Source organism: Mugil cephalus, chromosome 5 (genome assembly GCF_022458985.1).
Source record: "Mugil cephalus isolate CIBA_MC_2020 chromosome 5, CIBA_Mcephalus_1.1, whole genome shotgun sequence".
Classification (NCBI taxonomy): domain Eukaryota; kingdom Metazoa; phylum Chordata; class Actinopteri; order Mugiliformes; family Mugilidae; genus Mugil; species Mugil cephalus.
The window spans coordinates 12904036-12916294 of record NC_061774.1 but is presented as its reverse complement, the minus strand read 5'-3'; the positions used below and the strand labels follow the sequence as shown (position 1 = coordinate 12916294).

Here is a 12259-nt window from a genome sequence, read left to right as displayed (position 1 = left end):
CCTTGATTGTATCTGGTTAACGGGGGATTGGAGGACAATTTGGGATTATGGCGTGACCTCCAATCTCAGACAAATTGGAAATCAGAAACACACATCCAAACGAATGAGTTAATCAGCCCACACACTCGCATATACGCAAAACATGTGCTGTGCGGAAGTTCTTGGCAAGATAACGCTCTCTTACCAAGCAGTAAAGCATGTCAGTTTGTGGCAAAAATAACCGTGAACATTTCTCATTCACGGCGTATATTCATATGTGAATATTTATGGAATATACTGTTGGGCTCCAGTAGGGTTCTTGGCAATAAACATTAATAATTGAGGGAATATTCATTAATATCTATAAATAGCTACTACGAGTAGCAAACCTCGGGGCACCACCCTGTTTCCAGGGAGCAAGAATCAAATTGGCTAATGAAGAAACAGTCTCAAAAAGGGTTTGAAGTGTGCGTTCGAGCACCGACTGTCATGAATCCAGCAAATACCGCAGCGTGTAATCACAACAATATACTGTAGGAATATGGTAAAGAAGAGAAAAGGAGGAGAAGGGAGTGCACAAGAGGAAAGGGCAGACGAAAAGAAAAGAAAGGTGATAATGGCAGGATGAGGAAGAGGAGAGAGTAAAAGAGTGGTGGGTAAAAGGGAGTTTTATCCATCCATTTAAAGCTTGAGTGAGCAGCGCTGGTGGTTAAACCAGCCAATCAATTGTAATGCAGGAGCACTGCAGCACCCACTTGCCAACTCTCTTTCACTTCTCCTCAATATGAGTCTCTCATCTGCTTTTATTCCCCCCTCATCTTTCTTATCTTAAGTATGACTTATTCTCATTTGCGTGCGTGTGTATGTGTGTGGGATAAGTCAATAGGCATAAGCAATTTAACCTGACAAGCCTCTTTGCATACCAATTAATTCCAAAGTGCCTAATTTTCACGGACCACGCTGTACTTTTTATTTTAAAATCATACTGATTTATGCAAACAGAGGAGGTCGCCTGGTGCTGATCAGATTTTACCAAACGAACAGGTGGAAGGTTTTTGTTCCCGTGTGTGCGAGCATGAGGTAAATATTGTGACTGTTCAGGAGAATAAATTAAACAGTAGTTCTACTCATAAACACCACTAGTAATGCGCTAAGTCATCGTCCTCGGACGTGTAAGGATGACTGAAGACCCTGGGTGTGGAGGGGTGAGACCAGCATTTCACAAACAAACGGACACAAACATCTTCTGTTTGAAGTCAACTTGGTGCACATTCATTTCTTTGAATGCAAACTTTGTTTTTGGGTTTAAAAAAATGTTAAACTTATATACGTGTACTGCTGTTAAAGGTCCCGTATGTTCATGCAACTTAATGTATGTCTCCCATATCCACAGAATTTTACGTTTCAGGTCAAAGTACGACGCAGATTGTTCATTTCACCCCTGCTTTTAAGCCTGTCCCTGCTGCTGCACTTTTCAGGAGAGCATTTGTGCCTTTTCTGCAGGTGCCATGGAGACCCCTGCCCCATACATGTTTGAATCAGCCAGTGGGGGCACTTATCCGCTTATGACATCCTATGTAGCTGCGAGCTGAGCACTGTATATATATGCTAGAGAGACACGGTTGTGACCTCGTTGTCAAAATCTATAACTTTTACAATTGGGCTTTCCAAATGTGTTGACATGGACGGCGCCTTGTTGCTGCGCTGCTGCTGCAAACCCAGCAACAATCTGGTAAGATCTGCCTTTATGTGCTGTGGAGGGATCAATACACTCGTTGGGTTGGTAGCTCATGCTCACAGAGCACAGCAAGTACATAAAAGAAAATATATTCCCCGCTGAAATCAAATGTCTTGCCGCCTGTTGGCAGGAAAAATAAGTTTCATTTGACTGAACATGAAGATCAAAGTCATCTTCTTCAAGCTCACTCCGAATAACAATGTACTGTACGTGTGTGCGCAGCATCTGTAAGGGATCCATAAGCTACTTAGTCTTAGAGGCAGAAGCAGGAGCCTTTCAGCCACACTGTGGCTAAAAGTTATCAACAAAATATTCAAATCCAGGCTTTAGTAGCATTGCACCTCTGGGTCTGTTCAGGCCCGGTATTAACAGGCTGCCTACTCAGCTGATGACATCTTGCATAAACATAAGCAGCAGAGTGTTGCCTAATTCACTCATGAAAACACACACACTTTTAAAGGTAAACAAGATAACAGCAATTGAATGAATGAAATGACAGAATACCTACTACTGGGCTATGTGTAATTCTGTCATTATTCTGAGTGTATTAACTAGTGGTTTGTTCATGTTGATGTATGCAAAGTACTTCCTCAGTAATGACCAGTGTCTCGTTTTGCTGTTGTTAACAAAGGCTTTTCTTTCACTGCTACAAACAGAGCAGCAGCAACATTATTTTTTGAGTTCTAATTTGTTATAATTTGACATTCATGCAGGTCTCTAACAACAAACTGCTCTGTTTGTGGTTCTGAACCAGCGATAGGAGAAAGCATCTGTCTGCACTACGCCGCTCCCTAAATGAGGTCTTGCCTCACAGCAACAAGTTCACGTCTGACTGGGGTCTTTCTGAGAACAGTTTGCATGTTCTCCCTTTGTCTCCGGGTCCTCCGGCTTTCTCCCAACATCCAAGACACTTAGATGTTGACTGAGATACTTTAAAATGTCTATATATCGCATGTCTGTGATTGTAGATTGGACTGTATATTTTCAGTTTATTTTTTGTAACTTCACTTCCTCATTCTTACACTATTTTTAACTATTATTTTATTTTTATCTTATTCTTTTTTTTCCCCTTGACTCATATGTCACATACAAGTTCTCTGTCATCTTGAGACTCTTGGACAAAACAATTTCCCTCAATAAAGTGATCTTGAATCTTGAATTGAATCTCGTTAATTGGTGATTCTAAATTGGTCACCACACCTCTTGAGATGCATGGAGATGAACTTTAATGCAAGGTGAAAACATGTAGTTAAAGCTGGATGTCTGTGATATTATCACTTAGGACACATGTTAAGACGCTACCAGGTCATCATACTGTATATTATACTGCCATCTTCACAATAATAGGATACAGCAATGATTTCAAAATGTAAAACTAAATATTTAAATTCTGAATTGAACACCTTGATAACTGTTTTTTTGTTTGTTTTATTTATGCATATTCATAAGTCAACTTATCATCCATCGCATTTGACCCATTTACTGGTGCAGAGTGAGTTAAGGTGGTATGACGAGGACACCAGGCCAGAGTCATTACTCAGTGTAATTGAAAACGGGTTGAGCAACCATTCAATAACGGTCAGTAAGTGTTACCATTATTTGTTTAGACGAACACTCCCAGTGGGATAGTGGGGAACTTAAGTGGACAAGACTTTGCGATGTGCAAGGTCATTTTGATCCGAATCACTGATAACTTCATTAGAGGGACGGTGTTGTATTTCATATTCATTCATGCAAACTGCAAGTACGGCAGTTTATTGGCCTCAATGGCAAACAAAGAAAAAAATAAATAAATAAATAATGATCACAAAAAAAAAGTGATCCAACCCTGAACATATCTTCTCAATATTGCATTAGTAGAAAAGCAAATAACATCAGTGTCTGTAAACATTTTTTATTTTTTTTTTTTTATAAAACTCAGTGGTCCTTCAGAGACAATAAAAGAGGAAAGTAAAGGGATGAATAGGATGGAAGATAAGATCCCGTGTCCTCTAATATTGGACGAAAGCCAGAATAAAGCACAGTGATTGGATAATAAAGATAGAGTCCTATGATAGAGGCCGCGTTGCCAACAAGCTCTGTCAGAAGGTACATGGTGACCTAAAATAAATGGCTGCCGAGGTGGACATGGGTCAACTGGGTGCTTTAGCAGCCCGTGTGGACGGGTGTGTGTTCGCGCCCTTATCGCCACTTTGCTCCTTTGTTCTCTCCCCAACTACTTTATTCCTAATAGCAAATAAACAAGTCTGAAATTAAATAAACAACAGCTCCAACAACCGCTCCCCAAGGACAAATTCGTAACCGTTATTACAAAAATGAGCATCACTTTCGGGCTTTGATAAACTAATTAAAAAGGTGTTTCTTCCCCTTTTACCTGGGGGGGCCTGCAGAGAAAGAACGAGAGGCGGCGTGTGAGGCAAAGCTGAAAGACAAACGGGTCGGGAGGAGATTGAAATCTCTTCCTCTCTCTGCTTTGTGAACAATCCTCGGGGCCTGGCTGTTTGTCCTGAGAGAGGCCCCGGAGCCGGGGATGTCAGAGAGGAATGACGGCGGGATGAAAGAGGCGGGAGAGGGCCTCTGGGAGGACGTGGTGATAGATCGGATTCACCATCCAGAAAATTAATTATTGAAAACACGGGCAAATTGTATTATTGTGGATGTAGCCGAGGAATGGAGAAGATAAACAGGCCGCTCCATTTTGAGTGTCAGAAAAGAAACCACAGAGGCTTACGAGAGAGAGAGGTGGAGAGAGGGAGAGAGGGAGAGAGAGAGAGAGAGAGAGAGAGAGAGAGAGGCTATTGACTATTGCTTACAAGCTAAATATTCATCACTGCCACACAACCATTATGCACATGAGCACATATGCAAGCTCACACTTTATTCTTGGAATCCCAGTAAGAGGATGCTTTGTGATACTATGGCCGGAAGCAAAGCAATTTTAAAAAGGACGCTATGAAAGCAAATAATCAAACAGTCTTTGAAGACAGCTTCAAAGTGAAGGAGCAAAGATGCATTTAAGGACAACATCCCCGCTAGAGACTTTAATTTCAGGTGCAGGTTGGCAATTGTCACGGTCAAAACAAAGCTGGTTTACAACTCGAATCATCGCCACGAAGAAAGGAGAGAGGAGGCGCATAGAAAATACGTCTACGATTGGCTTTCAGAGGGCGTGAACAATGACTCATGTAGAAATTAAAAACGAGACAGATCCGGATAACGGCACTTATACCAGGTTCCGATGTGACCAACAGTGTGTGTTGTATACGCAGGATTTCACTTTCAAACATTTTACGGCAACACAAACTTTGTTGTTGCGATGGTGGAGGATGGTGGAGGAACTGAATCTACTGAACGGCTCTTTAAAGCTAACAATGGGAACCGAGATGCATTTGAGAGTTGTTCTTTTTCAGTTTTTTGCACGATGCACTTTTGTGATGACGAAAATGGTACAGCAAAGTGTGGCGTGCTGACCAGGCAGCTGAGTCTGGTATGATTCCCCGTTAACGCAAAGGTCTTTACCAAATTTCACGTGTGATAAATTAGATTAGATTAGATTGGATAAGATTGGATAAGAAAACCTTTATTTGTTCCACAATGGGGAAATTGCAGTTTGCAGTAGAATACATAGGGACAGAAAATTAGCAAGAATAAAGAGTGAACTGATAAATAATAAGATAAAAAAAATAGAATAGAATAAACAATATATAAGTACTGGCATATATACAAAAAAAGCATTGAACTGCAAAAAAAGTATTTAATTGCAAACAGATAATGTTTGTTGGAAAATAAATATTGCACAGGGTTGCACAAAGTTCAGCAGTGAACAGTGACAGTGTTGAACCTCAAGGAGTAATAATATTGCACATATCACGAGTGTCAATTGTGGAGTCATAGAGCAACAGCAGCAGGAAGGAAAGAAAATAACATATCTAATCAGACTCAGTAATGAGTGGAGTATTACAATCAGCCAGTAACTTGAACGTCTCTTTGAAAGGAACAGATACACAAGGCCACCTTATGCTGTGTAATGATAATCTAAACTCTTTATATTTAAGTTGCTTCCAGGCTGGAAGTGGAGCCACTGCCATCGAAACAATGCGGAAAAAGTATGTAGTTTTAACTTTTTGTTGAGTACGCTAAAGTTTTATAAATAGTATCAAGAAGTGTGGCAGATGATCAATGAATTAATTATAGTAATACATCTAATGGTTGTTGCAGTGAAGTCCGTAACTGCAAATGTCACTGCAAATCTGACTATTTTTTCCCAGCAACAAGTAATCTAACGTGTTTACATGCAGAGCTTAATCGAGCTATGCTCAAAATTCGACTTTCCGACTACAGTCCTTGTCCCAGTTTACATGCAGCACAAGAAAATCGAATAACTGTTCTCCTCCTCCACAGTGGGTGGCGATATGTGTCTTTTCAGCGAGTTAATACCACGTTAATACGGCTCACTCTCCGGTTGACCTGTTACGTCATATAATAAACAAGAGTCGTTCATGCGGCAGACCGGCATTTCAAACAACAACCAGACGCATAATAGTATATTTTTTTCATCTCATACGTAATGTTCGCGCCACTTCTGGTGCAGGTAAGATCCGCGCTATCCCTCAGACGGTTCTTCTAGCGGCTCCTTTTACCTTCTGCGACTGACTTCCTTGGATGTTTTTGTTCTGGTGCAAGCGCACTCACATTATCCGATCAATATTGTGATTAAGGCGTATACATGGCAGAGAAAACCGAATTCCAGTCACATTATCTGGGTGTCTCAATCAGATAATGAGAACTCGTAATGAGTAACGTGTTTACATGCACTGAAGTTCTCCTGTCCGATAGTTTTTTTTTCATGTGCATGTTATTAAAGTTACTTATCCAAGTTACTGTGCGTTACTTGCATCTCGGTTATTGAAGTCACATGTGCAACAAGTCACGTTTTCAGCATGAGGACAGCTCACTGTAACACCATGCAGTGACACAAAGGTCAACAACAATGAGGGAGGAGAGAGGTGAGCGTTTTTGCCTTTTGCTACCGGAGTACTGGTCAGAAGCCCAGATTGGAGACCAAAGGCTCGAGGTTTGCCTCCCTTGAGGGGGGAAAAAACAAACAAAATGTAACCGCTGAACGTAACTAATAAGGTGACTTAGTTACTTTTTACAGGAGTAATCAGTAATCACTCATCAGATTACCTTCAAGGTGACTGTGGCAACACTTGTTATCTGCCTACAGACCACAAAGTTACAGAAAACCCCACAAAAACAGTCAGTGAAAGCAAATGTGTGGAATTCACACATTTGGAGCATAAACATTTGTACCAATATAGCCGGATAAGTGTTGAGATAATGCAGTATGAGACATGTTGTGGAAGAAACAGACCGACAATGCCATATGTAAAGCCACAGTGCAAATCTTGAGGTCGCTACCGTGTAATTTTATAAAACGTTTCTGACGTTTTTGACATGTTAATAATTCGTCAGTCGTAATTAGCCAGCAGTGGCATGGAGGCCTCTCTTATATATAATTATATAATTATATATAATCCTTAAGGATTTTTACCTCCATTTTAGTAATTTCCAATTGATGTCCAATGTCCATTTACTTCTGCTTTAAAAAAAAAAGATCATCAAGGCCTTTAACGGCTTACCTGTGTGTTGATGGCGGACAAGGCGTTCCTGTCAGCTCAACCTCTATCACCTTCACGAGAGGTCACAGCAAAAGACCACCAGCTTACGCAACGATTCTTTGCCTCATTGACGCCTGTGAGCTCTTCTTCTTTTTCTTTTTTTTTTGTCTCCTGTGCACACACATGCCGACAGATCTGACCTCTTGCCTCGCCCTCAAGTGTCAGAGATAATTAAATGTTTTTGCACTGTCCTAGGCTGTGGCACTCATTAATCTAAAGTGTTCTCTCTCTGTAAGCACAGAGTGGATCAGAGCTGAATTTCTCCTCCATCCACTCTGCCGTTGTCATGAACCAGTTTCCACCAGAACATTACACAGACAACAGCTGACGTTTAATCCTGTGTATACTATATTATCTTTTAATAAAAAATTATTCAGTATTGCGACTGTGCTGTAGCAAGAAGGAAAAAGCCTGCGCAAACACTTTATGTCCACAGGAAGATTATTGCCACTCAAACCGTGAAGCAAACCAGGAAAGATTTGAGGCATTGAGATTTGTATTTGTATTACAAAATGACACATTTTGCTCCATATAAAGGGGATAAGAGTGATGCACATGAGGAATCGACAAAAGTGGCACACTTTCACTTCCACCCAAGCTACTAAGATGTCTGAGTTTCGTGACTTACTGCGATTGTTCACTCTACCCAGGAACAAAGGCGCTGCCAGGTGAAAGTAGGTTTCATTTTCTATCTTTGAATTTCGCTTTCTTTGAGGGAGAGAGAGCACAGAATGTTCTCTGCAAACTAAAAGATTCATGGCGCTAAAGCTTTGTAACTGACACAGCTTTCATCATCAGGAGGACTTAAAAAAACAAACAAGAGAACCTGCAAATAACTACAAATAACCAGACGTTCACCTCAGGTCTGTTCAAATATTTGACTGAAGGATGTGAACACAAGAAAGTGGCTCGTCGATCTCTCTGAGCATTTGATCATTGATACCGTGGATTATTGTTATTGTTACCAGGTTGTTCATCACACATTAAATCGAATCGAAATGTGAGTCACTGCTTTTGTAATTAGCCATCAAACCGAACTAAACGTGTGCCTGCAGACGGCATCAGTCACATTTCAATTTGCATTTTAAATTGCCGATTGCTTCCCAATTTAGTTTTTCATTTGCCAACGCAATGTGGATCTTTTTAGCGGCAGAACTAATCTTCTGTGGAAATGTAATGAGCATTTTCATCGGGTCTCGATTCGCCATGTTCCTCGTGCACATGCTTTTGAGATGAAAAGCGCAGCTCTGTAAAGACAACTACTGTGGCTTTTACCATGGTGAGTACACATGAGAGCACTTGTTATACCTGGGAATGTATCAATCTAGTGTTTTTCATTAGGACCACCCACAGAATAAATCCATTAATTAATCCACTTTGTATGTTTTTAGATAGCAAGTACTTGCTACTACATAAAATACTGTATAAAAGCATTTTTACGCCTCCGGTTTATTCTTTGCGCAGTGCAATATTTGGAGAAGAGGATGGAGAAGCGACATGTGGATCTGAATGAGATTCTGATGACACTATGAACGCTACTAAACCGTCAATCCCAAGGTAGCCACAGCCAAAAACATACCCTCTCCGACTGTCTTTCTTACTCAATATAGGACCATAATTCACACAATGGGTGGCACAGCGATGTTTTTCTCAAAATGTTTGTTTTCATAAACATCTATACAGTTCACTCTGTGTTCAGATTCAGATGTTTCAGATCCTATGTTAGGAAAAACACCCCCCAAAAATCCACTGATGGAATAACCTGGTCATTCAGTATTTTCAGGTAGTCAGCTGACCTCATACTTTGGGCATAATGTTGCTGAACCTGGATCTGACCAACTGCTACAACCGCAGATCACATCACTGCCCCCACAGGCTGGTACAGTAGACACTGTGAATGATGAGGGCATCACTTCATCTGCCTCTCTTCTTACCCTGATGCCCCGTCACTCTGGAGCAGAGTAAATCTGGACTCATCAGACCATATGACCTTCATCCATTGCTCCAGAGTCCAATCTTTATGCTCCCTATCAAACTGAAGCCGTTTTTTCCCGGTTAGCCTCACTGATTAGTAGTTTTCTCAAGGCTATGTGGCAGCTGTGTTTTTTTTTTTCATTTGATTTCACCAAACGAGTTAGGATTTTTTTCCGCCCACACTTCTTCCTCGAAGGCGAAGATTCCTCACTACCCTTCCAGTTTTTAATAACGTGTTGGACAGTTCCATGTTGGAGCCAATTTTAGTAGTTTGTGCTTCAATCTCCTTAGATGTTTTCTCTGCTTGATGCATGATGATTTGACCCTTCTGTAACAGACAAACAACCACGAGAGACACATCCCGTGGTCGGACAACAGATGTTTAAGAAATGAGAAGCTACTCATTGCATTAGTTGGGATTAAATAACTTGTTGCCAGCTGAAAGATAATCGTCCATGCAGTAATTATCCAACAGGAGGCTCGTACCTATTTGTTTAGTTAAATCTGGGTAGCAACCTTGTTTTTTAGCTTGTCAGTGTATAAGGAGCTGCATGTATTTAAAGTAATAATCTGGATGTCTTTATTTACTTTTATTACTGGAGATTTCTCTGTCACTGCTTCAAACAGATCACACTTTCAGGATTCTGAGCTTTGTCTCTAAAATAACTAATATCAGGCCAATGCATATATAAATAACAGCATAATGCCTTATGTCAATGGACACACTTTTTTAAGAAAATAAGAAGAAAATCCATTTGCCTGTACTTGTTTCTTTGTCCTTTCAAACACTGAACCAGTTAATAAAGAATTAAAAACTTTGCCTCCACATGGGTAAACATTTGACAATCAGAAGAAAACGTGTCACAAGCATATCAAGACATCAACAGAAACTGAAAATAGAAACACGAGTAAAGCTTTACTTGTGTTTATCACGGGCCAATTTCTAAATGTCAGGTTACGTGGTATCTTGTACAAACAGAAAAATACTTTGATACTGAAGCTAATCCGTGAAATGACTCCACGTTAGTGAAGAATCTGGCTTTGATCACTCTGTGCGAATTAGTCACGATTTATTTGGTTGAGACGACAAGCTGTGAGCTTGGTTATCTCTCTCCTCCATACTGACATCTCATCTCCACATACCATCTGAAACAGGGCCGTGGAAGTAATTCTACTAAACACTGCTGTATTACAGACGCCGTTTTGGTCAATGTAATGTCATGTTATGTTGTGAAAACCAGTCTTCCAAAGCATGTAAAAGCCATGAAATCCGATGATAAGCTATGATCAGTCTGCGGATCTTTCCATTGTGAGACAAGTCGATGAGAACTGAGATCCGTATAGTCCAACTGCCCGTAATGGTTAGAACAGTCGAATCATCAGGATAATTACAGTGTCGGCCAACTTTGGGCTGACAGTACCTCTTCCAGAAACAGGAAACAGCGATCGATAGAAGAAAAAAAAAAAAAGGATTTCCTACACTGATGACAATGATTAACTTACCATCCTGAGCTGCCTTCTTGGCTGAGGCGGAGTGGGCTTCAGTTCCTGGGTCTCCATATCTGCCAGGTTCGGCCACTCGCTCTGAAAGAAATTGTGAAAAACCTCTTAAGTAAAACAGCTAAAACATTTTTACGCTCTCATGAGGGGATTTTTTTTTTTAATTGATCGATATAACAGTTTAATACAAAAGTGCAATGGAAACACTTTTTCTGCAGTTCCCCGTCACTGTAATCATGTGAACAGTTCATTTGAGGTCCTCAAAGTGACGTCTTGTGTGGTGAAAATTTAAGGGAATTTAGAGATATCGCGAGAGGAGACTTTACGAGAGTTACAGCTCATTCACCTTTCGATAGAAACATGTACAAAGTACTTGATCGATATTTTAGAAATAACGCTTTTATTTTGTGAGAAAGTTTAATGGAAATGCAGCTACTGTCCATCCATGGAGCTTAGCTTATCCTTATCAGATGTATTGGATAGATAGAATTCATTCATCTGTGCTCAGTGGATGGTCACCAAGAACAACCTCCAAACTTTGTAATCATGGGTTTGTATGCATTCAAAAAAAAAAAAAAAAAACATGTTAATGAGTAAGCTAGTTCAGTTTTAAACTTGAGCCATGCTTATTATGTTTCTCAAAACGTTATTCCACATATACTGTGAGTCTCTAGCTCCGTAAGTCTTGGTTTGAACTCCCACAACAAAGTGGTAAATCACTGCAATGCACAAATGGAGAAAACGTCCGAGTAGATAGTTCGTATAGAATTTTCTGTGCTTGTCCAGTCACTGAGTGTCTGACATGAACGCAGAGGTCCAAGTTAGGCCACTGCACAGGCTATGGTGAAGACCTGTGAGACAGAACCATAAATATGGATCGACTCGTGATCGAGTCATTTTTCACAAGAGGCGCTGTTTAAAAATCCCTAGACAGACGTGGTGGCGGTGCTGCACAGCAGAATGTGCATCATTTGTCTCGGCTGAAAGCTATAAACATTACAACTTCCTCTCCATCACACACACGCATGCAGAACACCATAACATCCCACATGAAAGCAAGCCAGTCGCAGCAGGGCCTCAGGGAGGAGGCAGTCAAACGCTGAGGTACGGGGAGTTTGTCATGTCTTTCTGTGGGCTGTGACATCAACACTCTGAGATGATTAACTCCCTGAACTCATCCATCTCCTTTAGTTAGCAGGAGCAAGGCGTTTGAGTGAGGACTGACCGTGGACTGACTGGCTATAATGGCCAGGAAATAAAGTGTGTGTGTGTGTGTGGGGCCAAACTTAGGCTAACTTCTGTCAATAGACCCTCTGTTCATTATTCTTCCAATTTTTCCATACACTCCTTTTTGCCAGACCTTTATTCTCCTCATTATGGGGCGACT

At 40.7% G+C, this 12259-nt stretch overlaps 1 protein-coding gene across 1 annotated transcript in view; it reads right to left on the bottom strand.

Moving 5' to 3' along the window:
* spock1 (SPARC (osteonectin), cwcv and kazal like domains proteoglycan 1) overlaps positions 1-12259 on the bottom strand; it is a 97633-nt gene that overhangs the window by 27340 nt on the left and 58034 nt on the right. The window contains exon 5 of the mRNA XM_047584811.1: positions 10876-10956. Coding sequence (XP_047440767.1) covers positions 10876-10956 — 81 coding nt within the window. The remainder of the gene's footprint in view (positions 1-10875; positions 10957-12259) is intronic.